This window comes from Microchirus variegatus (genome assembly GCF_963457635.1).
Source record: "Microchirus variegatus genome assembly, chromosome: 12".
Taxonomy (NCBI): Eukaryota; Metazoa; Chordata; class Actinopteri; order Pleuronectiformes; family Soleidae; genus Microchirus; species Microchirus variegatus.
The window spans coordinates 22,704,573-22,725,634 of record NC_139813.1 but is presented as its reverse complement, the minus strand read 5'-3'; the positions used below and the strand labels follow the sequence as shown (position 1 = coordinate 22,725,634).

The following is a 21,062-nucleotide window of genomic DNA, read 5'->3' as shown; positions in this document are numbered from 1 at the left end:
ACCGCATGTTGTTGTTGTTGAGTGCTGGTGTGGAGGCAAATCTGCCTTCTTCTCCACTTGATTTCCATTGTGGGAACCACACTGTGCTGCAACCAGTCATATCCATTAATTATTAAGCAGTTATTGTTTTGTTTAATTGTCACACAATATCGTTGTGGTCATTAATTGCCTTGTTTCACTTGATGAACAGCCCAAGCACCGAAAATGTTAGATTAATAGTACATTTTCACATTTAAGAACCAGACACATCAACCATTTGTTTGATTTTTGTTGGAAAATATTGCTTTTATTGCCAATTGGTTATCAGAATTATCACCAGATAATCAGCGGATCATCGCAGCCCTAGTGCTTTGTCCTTTTTTGTAGCTGTCCATTTCCTACTTATGCAGGATTGTAGTTTTACTTTAAATAACTGATCATACAAGACGCTGTTTGCTCTGAGTCATTGATCCCCTTTGTCGTTTGTGTGATGGCACGTTTGCTTCTTTCATTTCTTGAAGGTGTGATACTGTCACGTCTTTGTGTTGATATATTATTTTGGGGCGTTCCATAATGCCATTTTTAAAGTGCTGCAATCGCTCATCTGTTCAGAATGACTGGCTCGGTCTCGACAGACTGCACATATGCTCCGGCTCTCACAGCGTAACTAGCACACACTCGCAGTGTGCACTTTCATGGCTCTTGTTTTGATGGTCTTAACAGCATTGATAGTTTTATAAGTTGCTGGTTCAGCGTTTACAGGCGTTTTCTGTTTGACAACATAGCCAAGAGAAAACATCTTGTGAGTGAAGATAAGAGCACCGTTTGTCAAAGTGTCCCGACATTTCACCAGAGTGAACATAACACACTAGTGATTTCTTTCATTTTTATTGTTTCCTCCTTTTCCTGTGCTGCCTCCTTCTCTATTTTTCTATATTTTCTGTCACTCTCTCTTATGGGGGGCAATGCAGAGGGATGCTCAGGCCCTCTGGGGCTTAACTCCACAAAATGCCACATAACAAAGAGTCTTTTCTGTGCTGCCATGCAGAGCTCCATCTCTGGGCTCCCTCCGCAGGTCCAGACGGCCTTTAGCAGCAGCAGCAGGAGCAGTACTGGGGCCTATCGGGTGGAAATCTCCTCGGCTGTTCCTCTGGCACACTGAGCTCTCTCTGTTCCCGGACAGATGCCTGTGCTGCTGCTCTCCTTGGCTCCCTTTGCATTCCAGGAGCCCAGGGCAGCTGACGAACTGCAGAAACAGCCTGCTGGCTAGCTGCTTGTCTCACTGCTGTCTGAAGTGGAGAGTTGCATATCTCCCCCCCCCCACCCCCCAAGTAGACAAAACACACAAAGTATTTACGCAGTCAACTGTAAGTCTGACATACTTGTAGAATTATGAGGTGCCATATACGCAACCAGTTTAGTTGGTTTGTAACGGCCTCACGTTGTGCAGAATGAGTGATTACATTGATCATGGTGTCCCATTAAGCTGCGTTCCCTTTTAGTGCTGACACCAAATACTCGTGTAATTAGTTGTGTTCTGTAGAACACTCTTGAAATGACTAAATGCTGGTCATTCAAATCCGAACCCCTGTCGGTTAGTAAAGTTAGCCAAGAGATAACTTCTGGTCGTTGCCTCTCTGTCTGTGTGTGTTCACCTGATAAAGCTCCTGTTCTGTCCAGCACCCCGTTATGGACTGTAATTGAAAGTAAACATTGTGTTGTGATAATGGCTTGCTTGTCACTGGTTTAGAAAGACGTTGTTATGACATTTTTAGCTTTATTTAAAGCTCCCATGGACCGACAGTTCCAATTAGTGCTGTTTTTGGGTGTGTATCTGCTCCATTACCTCGTTTATGAAGGTTTTATTGTATTCTGGGGCTCTGCAAGCGCTCTGAAAAAGCCTGAAATCATGACGCAAGGATCCCGTCTCCTGAACAGCAGATCCTCCTGCTCTGGGCACACGTCCGGGCACATCCGGTTGCGTACATTGAACCACAGAAGAAGAAGAATGTCCGTTGTGGAGGTGTTTCACTTGCGAGAGTGTCTTCTTCCGACTCAGGGTCACTCAGGGACTGCGGCGGTCGTGACAAAGCCATTTTTAAACATTGTTTCAACAATGTTTTGAGAGTTGAGTTGCAGTACATCCACCGTTCTGAGAGCTGACATGCTAATTACGTCACTTCCAGGTACCTGGCCAATCACAAGACAGTTGGGAAAGCTCTCGTTGGCTGACCAATCACAACACAGTTCTGTCTTCTGGGGGTGAGATTTCAGTCTGAAACAGCGCAACCGACGAGAACTTCAGTGAGGAGAGATTTTGATCGGCTGGTTTGTGGCAACTAGAAGGTTTTTGACCACAAAAACACGTTAATGTATGTTAGAATACCTCCATAACTCACATATAACACATGTTATAGGACCACTCGATGGGACCTTTAAACATCCACACTTTGATTGTACATGGTAACGCAATATCAGCTGATGTTCCTTGGCTTCGTGCAGCTGTGGCCAGGAAGTGTTTATTTATGTGGTCTGACACAAAATGTTATTCCAGGAAACAGAAGCTTATTCTCTTCAAGTTTATAATAGCAACGCATCTTTCAATGTAATATGTCTAGCTCTAAATCTCCACTGGTGTCTCACAGGAAACTCACAAAGTTGACTATTAAACGTCGAAGTATTGCTGTCACGCTGCTTGCTGTGTTATTAATCAGTGAAATACATGAACATGCAATCAGCATATCATAACGTCTGCAATAAAAATCCCTGAGAGACTCGGTCTGTTTAAGTTCCAGCTAATTGAAATGCTGCGTCTTGTGATACCTTTGGCAACGAGTTTCTCCTTCCTCAGACATTCTTGTGAGAAAGCATTTAAGCTAATTCTGCTTTCGTTTTCACTTCGCAAACACGGTGGCCGTTCAATACTCTGCCCTCGGCTCTCTCCGGAGGTCAATTCTGCATTATTAATGCCATCCCGAGTGGTGAATTACATCCCCTCAACAAGTGCCTTTGAAGAAAACACGTGTTCTTTATTGTCTCGCGTTTGACTTTCATTTTTTTTGTCTCTGGTTTTTCCAAACAGAATTGAATGCAAAGCCTGTGTGTGTGTGTGTCTCTGGCCTTAGCTGCACTGCTCTGATCCCAACACGGACAAATGAGAAAGCATCTATGGATCAAACGGCTGGCACAGGTCCTCTCTGTGTGTGTTTTTGAAAGGCTGCCCTTTTGGCTAAATGCAGCAACCGAACTGTGCAGCCAAAAGTGACTTGCGTCATTCTCTCCCACTGGTCTGCACCGCATGCAGGTAACGCTTCTGCGTCCCTGCTCTAGAGGACACAGGGAAGGTGGCAGGAAGCAGGTCGGTAGCACCTGCTGTATATGCATATTTGAAATCTGTGGAAACATCAGTGGTACTATAACATGGACTGAAGTTATATTTAAGTGGACAAATCTGTAGATATTTACTGGGATCATCAACACGCTAGAACAAGTGAGGATCTAGAGCTGCAACTAAACGATTCATCTGTCGATTATTTTCTTGATATATCGTTTGGTCAAACCTGGAAATGACGATGTTCTCGAATGTCTTGTTTTGTCCACATACACAAAAATATTCACATTTAAGAAGCTAAAACAATCAGAAATCTTGTTTTAATAATGTGCTAATTTGGTTTAATCGTATCAGCTCGATGGGGATGCCAAGTATTGTTGTTTTGACCAATACCTTGACCGCTGAGTAGTGTCTGTAACCATGTTGGAATCCAAATGTTAGGTACCACACCTGCTATAGTTGCCTCTGTTGATTTAAGGCACCTAAAAACAGGTTTGGAAACTTTTTTAGTTTTACCTTTCTGGGTTAGGGTAACGACTTTCATCTGCGCAGATAGAATCGGAGGCATCGGCGCAGTCGCTATGACGCGGGCTCTTATTGTCGTAATTGGACCATCGGCTGTAAACTTTCCCCAGCATGCAGCGGTTTTCTCCACTTTCCCCTCAACCCAGCAGATCGTAATAAAAAAGGCAGTGCCAGTGGTCACGCGGTAGATGTGCAATCAAATTTGTGGCTGTCTAAAGTGCAGCCATGCCATTACTGTAGCCATTAGCTCAGCAGCCTTGTGTGTTACTGTAATGGGCTCTTCTGCTCTCTCTCAGTCGGCTCGTTCCACCGGCGAATATCGCTAACGCTACTTCATCCCAACATCCCTGAAATAACGACAGAACCAATGCTGCGTGCACCTGCATCTCATTTACTTAATGATGGTGTACATCTGGTGGTGGTATCCCCCCCCCCCCACAATCAACCAACAAATGCTTTGTGGACGTTGGTTAAGTCGGTGTCGGGGTTGTGCAGAAAGAGATTAGTGTCTGTTTGCATTTGGCTAATATATTCTTTTCCTCCCACTGTTGCCGCTTAAAAGGTGCGACACTCGACGTCGTTATCGTCTCCTGGCTTTTGTCTGCGGTCGTCCATCTGTTCGGGGAAACACAGCACTTGATTTTACAGGAGCATATTACATTTCCAGTCGCCTCTAACACTGTCCTCTCTGTGCCTTTTTACGTAAGAAGAAAGCCGGGTTAAATGGAAAAAGATTGCCGTCTATTATAGGCTCTGCAAAGGAGCAAAGCACATTAGAGTGATATTATTGACTGGTGCTATTGATAAGAGACCCCAGCATTCATCACTGGCTTTGTCCACACGAGCAGACAATAATACAGGATGTATTTGCGGCACCTAATGTCGTTATCTGTACATAATTTGTCCGTCAAACTTTGTTACAGATCCGCGGCATATGGCGGGGCAGCAACACCGCTGAGCCGACTTGTAGAAGAGCATCTGTTAACCATTCAGCTGTAAAAAAAAATACTGTGCTCTCTTTGTCAACACTGTACAATGACTAAATTTAAGAAACAACTTCTTTAAAATGTGATCCTACTAATGCAACCGCTCAAACCGCACGAATAATGCATCTATAAAGTTTGATTTACGATGATCTGGCGACACTGAAATGCTGTTATGTTGTTGTTCTTTGGGGGGAGAAGTCGCTCTCCAGAGGTTTTTGTAGACGTTGCATTTGTAATTACTACTTCATCAGCAGCAGCAGGGATCAGGTTTCCCGTTTACATCATCCGTGGCCGAGTCTGAAGGCTGATTTATGGAGTTAGACTTTGTGGCAGAGACGTAAATTTAAAGGGATTGAGGGAGAGATCAGAGCAACTCGCTTACCGCTGCTGCCACCGCGAGTGGTTTTCAAAAAACGAGGAGAGCTGGAAAATTTCTCTCTTGGAGGTTGTTTAAATGGAAGGATGCAGTTCTGAGGAACTAACACGCGAGAGAGAGAGGAAGTACATAGAGTCATACGTTTGATGATTTATTTTCGGTTTTCTCCTCTTCAATTCTCGCTGTTCCTCTCAGTTTCTCAGCGTTACATAATCAATGAATGTCAATAGTAATCTGTATGTCCTCCCCCCCCCCCCCTCACCTCCATCTCTATGTGGTCCTGACAGGTTAAGCCGTAGAGGACTCGCTGGTCGCCGGAGGAAAAGATGTACGATGGAATGGTAGCGTTTCAGACGAGAGCCCCGTCCTCCTCCTCCTCTTCCTCCACCTCCTCCTCTCTAGCCCACAGGCTGGCTGCCTCCGCGCTTCTCCTCCTCTTCACCCTGCTCCCTCATGGTCACGCATCAGGTAGGAACGCAGACACTGTTGTTTCGCGCCATCTCTGCTCCCAAAATCAACTCAAACCTCCCTCTTCTTCTAAATCGGTTGATAAGGTCAGCTACAATTCAATCGGTCTCCTCTTCTTGAGTCGGCCGTGTTGCTCTGTGAATCCATTCACAGCCTTAATGAGTCACAGCACTAAAAGAGAGTCTGTTGTCACATTGCTGTTTTTATTCAGCCTTGACCTTTGGTGTCCTCTGAAAACCTTTTGTCATTCTACTCAGATCGGGTTTTTATTCCAACCTGAGATTGTGTGTAGCACCAAAATATCCTGGTGTATAACTATTTTATCTTCAATTCTCTGCCAAATGAAAGTCGTTTGACAATTATTTTCTTAACAAACTGGAGGTTTGAGGTTTAAGCCGCTATAATATACCTGTAAATCAGTCACTGCAGCACTTACGCAGCTCATGTCTTTTGATTCTTCTGAAGGAAACACAGTTTGCCGGTGCCTTGCACTCGCTGAACTCCCTTCACTTGTGCCAGCTTTTATTTCACTTCAACCCTCCAATATTCCAGACCCTTCCCCCCCCCACACACACACACACCCCACACACAGTCAGCTTGTGAAATGTGCCAGATGTCCTTGCCACAGAGAGCAGGCGAATTGTGTACGTAGGAATGAGTAAGTGTGTGTGTGTGTGTGTGTGTGTGTGTGTAAGAATGAAAAGGTTTCACACACAATGGAAGAATTCACATTTTTTGACAGTTATTTTTTTCCCATTTTAAGATTTTGATTATTAATAAAGCCGCGTTTGGTTTCCGCATTTTGACAAATTTAGGCCAAATGCTCTCCAGCACCAGCCTGCACCTGCATCACATGATGATGATGCGATGCTCGCTCAGAGTACAACACTGGTTTGTTTTGCAGTGATGAAAAATGAAAAAATGAAACGATGAACCGATTATTAAACGATTACTAAACGAATCGTCAATTATTTGATAATCGGTTTGAAGCTTTTTTCATGATTAAAACAAGATTTCTGATTGTTTTTGCTTCTAAAATGTGAATATTGTCAGGTTTCTTTGCTCCATATAATAAAGGAATCATTAAACACTACAGATTAATCTTAGTTGCAGCTCTAATGACATTTGATTGTTAATCGATTACTAACAAGTTTTCAGATTTTTCAGCAAAATCTCCTTGTTTCTTTGCTCCAAATAATTTAAACTGGATCATTTTTGGTATGTGGACAAAAACAAGATATTTGAGAAACACTGGCCACCATTTTCTGACGTTCTACAGACAATCGTTATCATCCTCAAGTGAAGGAAACAACTGGAAAACACTCACAGAGAGAGAGAGAGAGCTGGATGGATGATGGGCACCACTGCTAATCCCTAATGTATCTCCACTCTCGCTTTATCTTATGTAACACATTATTCCTGTTGAGCCCAGAGGGGCTGGTATCCTGCTCACGTTTTACAACACAAACACACACACACACACACACATGCGCACGCTCTGCCCTCAGATACAGAGGAACGTGTCCTTGAACGCCCAGTGGACATGCGATCTGGACTGTAATCTGCATGTGTGTGTGTGAGTGTGTTCAATCCCGTCTTTATGTTTATACACCACATACTTGAGTTATAGATTGTTAAAGCCAATGTATACGTCTGCTCCTCATCCTTTGTGTCTGTGTTTACCTTACTTGTGACAGTCGGTACATTATGATGACACTACATTTACTAATGTAATCAGCTTGTGAATTGAAACACGCCCATTTTTATTTAGATTATTGTGTGTTAGCGTGGATACCCCCATCATTATCATCATTATGTAATTAACCTAGTTATCAGGTCAATTCCACTCTGAGCGAACTGACAATTATAATTACAGTGGTTATTTTTAAGGTGTTGTCAAAGTTGTGTATTTTTAACTTCACTTCCTCATAGTTCACAAAGCGGTAATTGAGTCTGACTCACAGTTCATTAGCTCTGCCTCTTCAGAATGTACACCGCGTTCTTGTATTTACTGGAAATGAAACTAGGAGTATGTTGTGCACAGGTTTCAAGGTAGTAGAAAATAACGGAATACAAACTTCTACCCATGACCTGTTTATCAGGAGGGACTGTAGTTTTTCTTATTATTTCAAATGAGGCATTTTTGCTCTCAGAAACTTAACTTCACCCAAAAGTATTTTTCTTTTCATTGTGATGTATGACCTGTTTCATGTATTTATACATTATTTATTTGTATAACTGGTCACTTTTTGTATTATTTGTAGTGCTGGGTTAACGCATGGCGCATTTCCATGACGATTGATTGTTAAAATGAGTTTCTAAAGTAACGTTAAACTTTAAAAACAGAGGCACACATACACAGGTACGCTGCTATTTTCGTTTTAATAAACAGACCGCTCCTGTTCCACTGTAGGCACACTAACCTGCGCTAAAGGAGCTAACCTGCGCTAAAGGAGCTAACTGGTAAACGGTGCCTGGACTCCAGTGCAGCGGCACGTAAACATGACATCACATGCGTCTTTTATAGTCAGTCATCATGGAAACGTGTCTTATGTTGATGTGCATTAACACCATTAATGCCCAACACTAATTATTTGTTATCATTAAATTAAGGGAAAAACTAATTGGCCAAAAAAATTGGCAACAGTTATTGGCCGTCGGCAAACACATTTTGATCAACCTTTTTAATTTAGAATCTTGTACGTCCTTCACAAAAGAACTAATGAGGAAAAAGATTAAATCTTTCTAAAAGTGGCTTACTGCTTCTTTCAATTAGATTCGCCTTGGAGTCCTGATCACTCTCTGAAAAGGACATGAAACGATGGATCTTTGTTGTAGCTGAACACAAAGGATATAGTAAATGGGGCACATGTAAACACACAGCAGCTTTAATACATAAACAACCGTGGCACAAATTGCAGTGCTTGCAGCGTGAAAGTATGAAACAAGTTCCATAATTGGACAAATTGCCACGAGGCGATGTACTAATTTACAAGCTTTTCGAAAGTTGTCAGCCTCTCTCTTCCTCCCTCTCGCTCCTGCTCACCATACATAATTCACATGTAGGTAATCCCTTGGTATGTTCCAGGGATGGAGATTGCTCTGGAACTTTTCATGAATATGAAATGTCATCACTGCTGACAGGCCCATTCCACGCTCTTGAATAGAAATGGATACTAAAAAATATACTGTACAACATTTGCATATTACTGAAATTGCTCTATACACCAGAGACGCGACTATGGCGCAGAGCAGCATCAAATCTGTGGGGGTTTATGTGTCACATTGGCTCTTTTGTGTGGGTTTTAGTCTTTTTGGAAATTTGGCGTTTGAGTAATGGGAAATTATATATGAGGACAGAATGATAAGTCCATAAATGGCTGTCTTTTAAGAAAGGAAAAGCTTTAAGCTCCTCAATTGTTGTGTGTTTTCATACGTAGTTTCAAAACCTTTTGTAGCCGAGCCAAGGTTTTATTTTTGTTTGGCTGTTCAATGTAAACACGATAAGCAGCAGGGTATCCTCTGAGCTACTGTAAATGGCTCCCTCCAATTTGTGTTTGTGATGACTGCACGTGACGATTTTCTAAAAGTAGCACTACCGTAAGTAAAAAAAAACATCCTTTGCTTTCTTGCACAGCGCCAGCAAACACAAGCGTCTACAAAGCAGCACCTCGGTGCGCCGAGTATAAATGGCAGCAGTCTTTGGGATTTTCAAGGCCCCCAGTGCAAATATCGCTTGTTTCATGTCTTCTCTGAGTCGATCTGACATCCCTGTAATGTTGCTTACATAGAGCGGAGTTTCTAATGTGATGACAGTTCTTCACAGTTGGCCTTTGTGGTTTATTGCAGAGGAAGTTTGACTAGACAGTGAAGATGGGAAGTCGGCGTCTTTTCACACGATCGTACGTTTTCTGGTTACATGCGTGGAGAGGGAAGGGGACCGGCCGTCCTCGCGGGTCCGTTTAAACACATACACAGCGCAGTGAAACCCATTGTCCTCTGAAGTTGAGTTAAAGCCGTACATGAAAGACCCGACGAGGACCAGAAGTCTCCCACAAACAAGCCCGCTGTGTGCTCTGCGAGGCGGTGACGTTTATGTATGTGTATGTGTATGTGCGAGAACGGGAAATGGCTTTTCCCGAGTCTGGGAGAAAAGTGGAGTCATAGGGTAAAAGAAAAGAGGAGAGTGAGGGGAGCGAGTTAGAGAGCTGCCTTTCTAATTTCCTCTGAGATGTGTGTTTGTGTTTGACAATCGATTGTCTATTCTTGGCTGCAGTCGAATACATTCTTTACAGCCCCGACAAATGCCTTTTGTTGACAAGAGTCCATTGTTTTGGCCTCTCCTCGAACGGCGGTTAGGACCATCTCAAGGATACGAGGACGTTTTTCTTGAGTTGCTCAAGGAAAAACGGGCTTCTTCTCAAATGCCTTTTCTCTTTTAATAATAGAGGAAACGCTCGTGGGTTGCATCGCGTCACTGCTCTGACCACAGAGGAAAATATCTGAATCAGCCATGTCTTACTTTTGGCATCTTCCAACGGCTCTAGTCTTTGAAACGTGTTGCTTTTCCTCTAGCCTGAGGCTGGAGCTTTTTCTGAAGTCCGAGGCTGCGGGGCCTTCCCTGAGGCCTTATCCACAGAGAAAAGGAAGGAATTTTCCCCGTGTAATCTTTTTTCTTTTTTAGTTTTCATTCTTAAAAAGAAATGCCTTCATCCAAACGAAACCTCCCAAATTGACTCTAAATGCTCCAGTGCGTATGCCAGGCCTGTATGTATTGCAAGAACAGAGGGAGACATTGAACATTCAAACATAACTTAATTCAAATAATTATACATTACACTGTAGACAATCACAACGCAACAGCTAATGTTAATCGTCAACTATTTTGACATGATTAAAACAAGATTTCTGATTGTTTTAGCTTCTTAAATGTGAATATTTTCTTCGTTTCGTTGCTCCACATAACAAAGAAATTAAAACACCCATTTTCCAAAAATAGTGTGTCAGTGTTTACCAAAGTGAAAGCCAATATGATCAAAAAAAAGCCGATAAAATGACGACCCCTTCCCCCCTAGGGTTAGTTGCCTTGCTACATTTATTTTCTGGACGCCTATGAAACCATAAACATACAACAGATAAGCCAGTGTTGTTGTGACATAATTGACGTACGACTCCAAATATATAAAAAGGTCAAAAAACCCATTAACATCTGGCTGCTTTTCTTGCACTGGGAATGGATTCAAATCGGCATCGACTCCCAGGTCACACATAACTCTGCGATATCAGCTCTGACCGGAATCGACAGCGGCGTTAATACGACACCTAGTTGAATGCGCTAATTCCTGCCTCTGCTACTTTACTTTACTTTGGCAGTGTTCGGTGCAGACGCCTGCTCCTTTTCTGGCACGACGTAGCGACCGGCACGCAATCTGAAAACCATTCAGTCGCTTGAAAGAAGGACTCTGGTCTCTGTGGTACTCTGTTCTGCTGAGTGTTGTCTTTCCCACTGCTTATGCGTTGGTTTACAGAGCTTTTCGTGACATGAACATGTCTCTCCAGGGGTAAAATAAACAAAAAGGCAAACTCCTCTACTGGCAGTGATAAAGCAGTCATTTGCCTTTGTTGGTGGGTTTTCCCCCCACATTAAAATAAAACCCTGCTCATATACAGACTCTTTTGTGCGGGTAAAACAGTTTTATAAGACATTTTTCATTGTCTGACTCTTGGAAAGTGGGAACAACCTAAATCAGGCTCAGTTTGGCTCTTTATAATGATCATCTTTTGATTACTCCCGCAATACTTTTTCAATTATATTCCACTGGCAAGGTTCGACTATTTGGAAAAACCTGCTGTCACCAACAGAACACTGTGTGCCAGCACATTGTTGGTGTTCCCAACCTCCGCAGAAAGTTTGCTGGCTTTACAAACAGCGTGTCCCACGGTGAGGTAAACAATGGTGTCCTGTGAAAATTGACTGTCCCCTGTAGGCCTGTTAGCACGGGCAAGAGTGAAGCTATACATTGGCTGCTAGCAACTTCTGAAATGTGAGAACAAAGAGGGGGCTTTTTAGGGCCAGACCACAGCAAACTGCAGTTCCAGTCGATCACCAGTCTGCAATTAACTCACTGTGTGTGTGTGTGTGGGGGGGGGGGGGGGGGGGGGATATATTAAGCTAAACACAGAAGCCTTTTTCCTGTGATGTCTTTGTTTTCCTCCCTTTTCTCTCCCTCACTCTCTCTTCTCTGGCTTCGGCCATTATCCAGGTGAGAGCTGAGCCCATTAGCAGCAGTCTGTTTAAATCAACCGGCCCTTTATTTCTTTCATTACCTCACTGAGCCGCCACTCTCCTCTCTCACCTCGTTGTCATTTAGCTGCTTTCCCACCCAATGGAGCCCCCCCCCCCCCCCAGAGCTAAACCTTTTTATGCCTCACCTGACAAATAAATACTCGGTGGAAACAGATGCTGCAGTGCAGACGGGCAACGCAACAGCCATTTCATTCACTCTAAACAAGTCCACCAGACAGTTCCCATTACTTTGTCAAGATCCCAGATGGCCCGGATTGTAAACATCACTCCCCGCCTGCCTGCAAACGCGACACCACCACCTAATGTGATATAGATGTTTTGACACTTGATGTTTCTCTTTCTTTGGGTGCTTTTCCTTTATGTTTTCATTTTTATGAAAACATAAAAGATATATATTGCATCTAGCTGAGTTTTAGAGCACCGTATGTAGATATACACTACCAAAATGTCCTTATTTTGGAAGGAAAAGCACTTTTTTAAAATGAATATAACATTAAATGAATCATAAAAACACTCTATACATTGTTAATGTGGTAAACGACTATTATAGCTGCAAACGTCTGGTTTTTAATGGAATATGTACATAGGTGTATAGAGGCACATTTCCAGTGTTCTAATGGTACATTGTGTTTGCTAATCACGTTAGAAGGCTATTGGATGATTAGAAAACCCTTGTGCAATTATGTTAGCACAGCTGAAAACAGTTTTGCTGGTTCTCAGACAAAAGCAAAATTATAATTTTGAATAAAAATCATTATTTCTAATTAGTGCTTGGCACGTTAACGCCTTTCCATGACGACTGACCGGAAAAAGACACGCGTGACGTCATGTTTACGTGACTCCCGGTTGTTAAAATGAGTCTCTAAATTAACGCTAAACTTTAAAAACAGAGGCACACATACGCAGTACACAGGTACGCTGGTTATTTATAGCGCTGCTCTTTTCGTTTAATAAACGGACCGTTCCAGTTCGACTGTAGGCGTGCTGACCGGCGCTAAAATGTGCTAATTCAGCTAACGGAGCTAACTGGTAAACGGTGCCTGGACTCCGGTGTCGCGGCATGTAAACATGAGGTCACACATCATGCGTTAACATGCGTTAATGTGCGTTCTTGTCAATGTCTTGACTATATTTTCTATACAGTGGAGAAAATGTTATTATATTACACCTTTAAAGGTGAAAGTGAAAGTAGCTGTTAACAGCACTTAATGCTCACAGCTGATAGTCGAGTTGCAACTGATAAGAACCAACCAGGAAGCAAATGCTGGTAACTTGGCCATAATCTCCAAAGGTCTGTTTCTTCCTGTACATAAATGCATTTAGCAGCGTTTTTAGGGGATTTGAAAAGCCACAGTACTGTAGATGTGCAGGCAGGCATGTCTGTAGCCCTCCTCTCTCTGACCACGTACTGATAAGTCTCCACTGACGAGGTGGTGCTGTATACTCAAGGTTAATGAATGTCAAAGCAGGGAGTGGAGGCGCTAGCACAGGCTCAGTTCGCTCCACCAGACAGACAGACACCATATCGTTCAAAGTCAGATAAGGTGCACTGACAGCCAGACTCGTATCGGTCGTCTTTCATGCTAATGCTTTAAATGTAACAATGTCATCATCATTATTAGCAGCAGCACCGTGTCACTTTGTGACTACTCAAAGTCTTTGTTTTCGGGCCCATCTCCAGAAACCTGAGGGTTGTTGTGAAGCCACATTAAGGCGGTCTGAGAATTGTTTTCCAGTGAAATGTGTGTAGTTGTCTGAAGCAGCAGGCCGTCATAATGATTTCCAAAGGGCCTCATCTGAGGGACCAGCCTGCTGAGTAGAGGACATCTCTGACTAATGAGCTGCTAAATTTATCCCCCAGTCTCTCCTGTCTTGTGTTGCTTCTGGTTCTGTTCTTTCCGTCTTATTTTCATTTCTTTTTTTCCCCCTCAATCTTTGTGCTTTCTCTATTTTCTATTTTTTGACTTTACATTATCAGGCATCACGCACATATTCATGCGTTTTTTTTCACTTTTCACGTTATTTTCTTCCTGTCTCGTCTTGTTTCCCTCGTCTCTTCTCACTTTGATGTGTGTGTGTTTTCGGGGGCCCGCTGAAACAGTGTGGGCAGATTTCTTCGTCACACCGTTAGTCAACATCAGCATCATGTTCAAACATGTCCCAGCCATCCCTTAAGCAGAACACGGCATCCTACACACATGCTGGATTTGCCAATGGTTGAAAAAACAGCCACATGGTGCCAGACTGTGAGCAACTGTGAATCATGACAGTGGTATAGCATGAATGATTCTCTCTATACAAGAGTGCAGCAGGGTGACATTTCTTTGACAAGATGAGGGCTTTTACCCTTTCCCCCAAAATATCTCCAGAGAAATGCTAGACTGTAAACTGATCATTTGAGCAAACACACACACAGAAAACCACAATTTAATTTAAGAAAAGTTCAAGTTATTTGCTGAGGTAAGTGACAGGGCTGCACTTTTATAGCTGCTTCACAATAAAGCCTTATATTGGTTTGCCAGTGAACGACTTTCGCTGTGAAGCAGCAGAACATATATTTTTTTAATCAAAACAGCACTTTCTTGTTAGCTCCCAGGGTGTTTATCAGTTTATTACAGTAGCAGCTTTTGAAATTCTGTCAGTTTAGGCATTAGGGCTGCAGCTATCGAATATTTCTGTAATAGTGCTGGGCTCGTTAACGGCGTCGATGATAGCGAGTGACTAGAAAAAAGACGCGTGTGACGCCATGTTTACGTGACTCCCGATTGTTAAAATGAGTCTCTAAAGTAACACTAAACTTTAAAAACAGAGGCACACATACACAGTAGACAGGTACGCTAGTTATTTGTAGCGCTGCTCTTTTCGTTTAATAAACGGACCGCTCCAGTTCGACTATAGGCGCGCTAGCAGCGCTAAACGAGCTAATGCAGCTAACGGAGATAACTGGTAAACGGTGCCTGGACTCCGGTGTCGCGGCACGTAACCGTGATGTCACGCGCGTCTTTTTGCAGTCAGTCGTTATGGAAACGCATAGCGAGTTAACCTGGTGCCCAGCACTATTTTGTAATCGAGTACTCATTACAATTATTTACTCAATTAATCGAGAACACAAAATTACTATTATTATTATTAATTGTTTTTTTTTAATCCGATTACTCAATTCATTGAGGGAATAGTTGGTCGAATACTCCATTGCAAAAAGATTTGATTGCTGCAGCCCTATGAAGCTACATTAAATCAGCTAATTTCAATGTTTACGTCAGCAACTGGATGCTTCCGGCTCAGATGCTGAATCGTTGAGGACGTGCTGTTGTGGTACGCCAGTTGTCGTTTGCAGTGTCGTCGTCTTGTTTAAGCGTGAAATGGTCCCACACTTTGGACATTTTCTGCCTTTTACGGGACTGATTCACTCTCCGTCTGCAGGAATTTTTTTGTCGTCGAGTGACTCGAATCACTCGAGTAATCGTTGCAGCCCCAGTTGGCATTGTTATCAGCTTCTGCATCAGGGTAAATGCCCATGCATGAACATGCCACAGCTGTACGTATGGAGGCATAGAAGAAGTAGGCCAGCGTTGCACCGCATCAAGCAGCTACACAAACATGCTCTATATCAGCAGTGGAAGCAAAATAGTGCAAAAATATGACAAACTTGCTGATACTGAGGGAAAGGGCTGGGTCATCTTGTCGTCATGGGCGGACGTGGTGGTGTGCAGCTGTTTCTCCTTAACCCGAGCACAGTTCTGCACAACTTGCCTTCGTCTTTTTTGAGGCCGTCTCCAGTTCAGCAGATGCTTAATAGAGATCGTAAGTTAGTAAGGGAGGGGATGACACGCACAAATATGTCATCATTCTCAGCTGATCGTCCTCCAGAGAGACGTCGGGGCATATCGTCGGATTCACAGCAGCAGAACTTGAAAGTTACAGATAAAGTGCCTCCCTTAAAAGATGCCTCAGTATTGTGCTTTGTGGCTGGTTTTAACACCTGAGCCTGACTCCACAGTGAAAGCACTGCATCCCTATTTTTGTGTGTATTCTTATTTGAAAGGCCCAGAGGGCAGATTATACCGTGAGTAGGTTGCTCATACCTTGGCTTCATTTTCTTGCCAGCAGGATGTCCTATTTAGCTCTTGAATATATATCCTGTTTGTTTCTCATTGTGTCGTGTGTTTTTCTCTCGGCTCTGACCTCGTCCCTCCCCTCAGACCCCTCCTGTCCATTAGACGGGAGTTCGGAGACGTCCGGTGGCCAGTTGGCTAATCTCCGTTCTAATGCCCTCTGTCCTTATTGCATCATCTGTAAACAGCTCGGCGCGTAACGAACAGCAGCCAAATAGTGAAGGTCTTTGTGAAGGTATCACTGAAGTCCATTTGGATAATTGTGTCAGGATTTATGGAGAGCGTGCATGTCTGTTTGTGTGTTATCCATATTAATTTATATCCGTATACTGTATACAATGTATTTGTGCAGGAGAGATGGTTGAATGTACACAACCACTTTTTTTCAATGACTATAACATTAAATGAATCAGAAATATTCTTGTGTTTGCTAATCACTAGTTTGAGGGGCAAAATATTATATTATTTTGAATAATCTATTCATTTTGCAACTCTTTTGATAAATAAAAGTGTGACTTTTAATGGAAAACACAACAAAAATTGTATCGGTGACCCCAAACTTTTGAACGTACAGTATGTACAGTAAATACTAGATTGTACAGACAGCTTGGGTGTGTGCGTGTGTGTGGTCACACACCTGCTGCTGTTTTACTATAGATGTCGGTTAGATTTGAGTCACAAACCTCACACATTTAAAAATAACTTGAAACTTCTTACTTCCCTTCTGTCGTGTTTGAGTTGAGATGTAGCGACGATTACGTCACACGGTTTATTCCACTATCTTTACATCGGTAACTTTTTTCTTGTGTAAGTTACTGGGAACTGTGAGTAGTAGAGTCCCACCCAAGGTTTGAATAACAACAAGGGTTTATGTCCCTGTTTTTTTGCGTTGGTGGACGTCCTGCCAGGAATATAAACTGTACTTTGTACCTTCCTGGTGATGATAAACACAGCAGAAACGCCGTCATTGGAATTTGTACTGGCAACATCTCTGGGTGGGTTCTTGTATTTATTGACATAAGCAAACCTTGAGTTTCCTTGAGGTTATTTTACTGTATAAAAAAAGTTAATAAAAAATGTAAATATGTTCATTTGAATAGAGCATTGTACATGAGTGATTCATGGCTGACATGGCTGGTTTGTCCAGCTTATCATGGATCGTTGTGGTATTTTTTCAACAGGCAAGTGGATGGTTGCCCAGGAGCTTGATATATTTTCTTGGGAATATTTTGAGCCTTCGAGGAACTGCAAAGGCAGTAGGGCAAAAGCAGGGCAGATTACGATTTGGCCAAGGAACCCAGTCCTGGCACGGTTGTGTTTATTCCTAAAAGAAGGATTCACAGTGGGCTGCTGTTATACTGAGAGTTCCTGCCCTCCTAAAAAAAACACTATAAAAACTTTTTTGGACATGTTTTTTGACAGTCCGATACGCAATTAATGGGAAACCTGGCACCGACAGCAAATGACCAACTCGGCAGAGCAGGCTGCAAGTGTTGAATTGGCGACTGACGCTTGCTGCCATTTGTTCACTCTCTGTGGGACTTGCATGAGCAGTTGCTCGGTCAGGCTGGTGTCGATCGTGATGGACGTCAGCCTGTAAATGGCCGACATGTCGTTTAAATTGTGGGCCACACGATTGTCCCCAATGCTTCGAAGAAGGATAAATCACCACCAAGTCTGTATTCTTTTGTGTCAACACTAGAGCTGAATCGATTAATTGATTAGTAAATTAATCGTCAACTATTTTGATAATTGGTTTGAATCTTTTTTCCATATTAAAACAAGATTTCTGATTGTTTCAGCTTCTTAAATGTGAATATTTTCTTCGTTAAAACAAGACATCCGAGAACATTGTCATTTCCAGGTTTGACAAACACTGATTAACGTTTTTTAACATTTTCGGACTTTGTGGAAAAACGATTAATCGGGAAAATAATTGACAGATTAATCAATTGTGGAAATAATCGTAAGTTGCAGCTCTAGTCAACACAACAAGAATGAGTTGACTGCTCCATTTCTTTTTGCCATTGTGTCTTCTATGAACTTGTTCACCAAACAATCAAGGCGTGACGATAGAGATAAGCTACCCAGGAAAAAAAAAAAAACAGCCAGCTGCAGTATTCAGTTTGTCATACTGCAGTTTTTCAATATTTCCCATCTCGACAGACTTCACACCGCCCTCGGCAGTGGCCCTGGTGCTACCAGTGCATCATGGTGCCAGCTCTGGTAAGCAGGGTCGGGATTATCTCCCTAACTTTCACCTTCAAACGTCCCAGACTCATCGCTGATATCTCGGGCCGGCTGGCTGTAACACGATCGCTGCACAGTTGCATTGACAGTTTTTTTGTGCGGTGGGAGTTTTTCTGTACGTGTGTGCGTCTGAACACATGCACGTGTGTGTGGGAGGGGTCCCCACACACTCTTTTGTTTTCCTCTGAAAGCTGAGAAGAAGGAATGTCTGCCTCCCAGCTGTCCTCTGGAGTAAAGGGTGATAGAGGAGAAAGGGGGGGAGCGCACCGTTTGCGTCCGCTAACATCCACCCATCTGTTAAATCTTTAGGGGTTGAAGAGAGGGTCAAACAATAGCTTCACCCCCCTGCCCTCGCCCGCTATGGCTTCTCATGCATATTTAACCCTTCAAATGCAAAGTTGTCTGTTGTGTTGTTTGGAGGCATGCTGCTTAAATCTGTCACTGTGACCCAGCCCTCAATGATCCGGGACAATGGGGTGTAATGGCAGCACACGTGGCTTGCTAAATGCATTGTAACAGCAGGGGACGAGCGAGTCTGGGGGAGAAGGGGGAGGATGTTCCTCCTTCTTTGGAGACCTCCATCACCATGGGCGTATGCAGTGTGTGTTTTTCCTGTGTTGCAGCTGCAGGAAGAGATGTAACAAGTGGTCAGCTGTGTTCTCACACAGCGTTTGAACTCCTATGTTGTTATTGTGTCAAATGTATTGTTTACGAGATGTGGCGGCTGTTAGCCTTGGCACCGCTGCGCAACACGGACATCGCTTGGCGTACGTAGATGTTGATGATGACATGAGTGCCAACTGTTCCATCTGACACTTGGATCTAGAGCTGCAACTAACGATTATTTTGGTAATCGATTAACTTTCGAACCTGGAAATGACGATGTTCTTGAATTGTTTTGTCCACAAACCAAAACCAGCCCCTTTTTGGATGTTATGGTCAGACAGCAAGTGTTGTAACCAGTGATAACGTTATGGTCAGGCGGCGAGTGTTGTAACCGGTGATAACGTTATGGTCAGACGGCGAGTGTTGTAACTGGTGATAACGTTATGGTCAGACGGCGAGTGTTGTAACCGATGATAACGTTATGGTCAGACAGGGAGTGTTATAACCAGTGATAACGTTATGGTCAGACGGCGAGTGTTGTAACCGGTGATAACGTTATGGTCAGACGGGGAGTGTTATAACCAGTGATAACGTTATGGTCAGACGGCGAGTGTTGTAACCAGTGATAACGTTATTGTCAGACGGCGAGTGTTGTAACCAGTGATAACGTTATGGTTAGACGGCGGGTGTTGTGACAAACAAACAAGATCCGGCGAAAAGATAACCTCCTTGGTGGAGGTAACGATTCAGTTTGAACGATTTCTTTGTTATGTGGAGCAAAGAAACGAAGAAAATATTCACATTTCAGAAGCTAAAACAATCAGAAATCTTGTTTTAGTCATGAAAAAAGCTTCATATCGATTATCAAAATAGTTGACAATCCATTTAGTAATCCATGAATAATCGATTTCAGCTCTACTCATTCACCCAAGCAGAGGTGTAGGTTGTCGGTGAGTAACACAAACCTGCTGTTTACAAAGGCTCCCGCTGGGACACTCACAGCCTACACTTTGCAGAGTGAATTAACCGTCTGTATCTGTGTGTTCTCTGGCTTTTCATATAAACGTGACAGCACCTCCCTCCCTCCCTCCCTCCCTCCCTCCCACCGCCTCGCTGTTCTCCGTCCTCCATCCTCCGTGTTTATTCATGCCCTGTAGACCCCCCCCCCCCCCTCCACCTTCTCTCTGAGGTCCTGGAGAAGAAACAGCAGCACTTTTGTTTATGAAAAATGTGTTGTGTGCTTTACGGTTTTAGCTTGGTTCTGTGTTATTTCCCATAACCTTTCCCCTCGTTCAGCGAGAAATGGTTTTTTGCCTTTTCTTTCTGGATCAGCTCTCAGCAAGTGAGAAGCAGAGAGAGAGAATATGAAAGCAGATATTTCTGTGTGTATCAGTGTTACTGAATAACAAGCTCTAAGCCGCTCGCTGTAGAACATGATACCGTTAGTATCACTCTCCCAGAGATGAAGAGTCCCATGTTACGGCGCTGTGTCTTTCGCCCACGTCGCCTCACACTCTCTCGTGGACCGTTTGAAGTGTCTCTCACTGAAAAGTCACCTCTGGCATTTATGAGTAAGAACGAAACCAAGTCCAGGAATCATTTTGTGTGTCTGGAGTCTGCTTCATATCCTGAACTTTAAATATATACTCGAAAAAGTTCAGGGGGTCACTGGGTTCATTTGTCAGACCCTGTGTATTTATGAATCATTTAAGTGTTATATATAACCTTAAATCTCTCAGATCTGCTGTCCAAGGGCTGTTGGATGTAGAGGCAACATAACTTTCATTTCATGCGTGACATTGTTTTGCTGTGTCATAACAGACAGCACGTGGACGAGATGCAATTTCAGGTTTTACAGGTTTTAACATCATTAAGTTAAGTTTAAGATGGAAAAGTGTTAAAACAAAAGATATTTTATAGATTTAAAAGAACAATATTGTATGTTTTTTTTAGTGCTGGTTATGTAAGCGCATTAATGGCGTTAATTAAAGGCTTACGGCGCTAACGGAGCTAACTGGTACCGGTGCCGTGGCACGTAAACATGGCGTCATGGAAACGTCATGCGCTAACGTGCGTTAACGCTGACGTTGACGTGCCCAGCACTAATATTTTTATATAT

At 43.1% G+C, this 21,062-nt stretch overlaps 1 protein-coding gene across 2 annotated transcripts in view; it reads left to right on the top strand.

Annotated features, from left to right (window-relative positions):
• susd6 (sushi domain containing 6) overlaps positions 1-21,062 on the top strand; it is a 35,848-nt gene that overhangs the window by 2,167 nt on the left and 12,619 nt on the right. Inside the window, exon 2 of one of the 2 annotated variants that reach the window (XM_083898289.1) lies at positions 5,485-5,665. In XM_083898289.1, the coding sequence (XP_083754415.1) occupies positions 5,524-5,665 (142 nt within the window). In that variant the 5' untranslated portion in view covers positions 5,485-5,523. Of the gene's footprint in view, positions 1-5,465; positions 5,666-21,062 lie in introns of those variants that run through there. The other variant, XM_083898290.1, reaches the window with a different exon arrangement.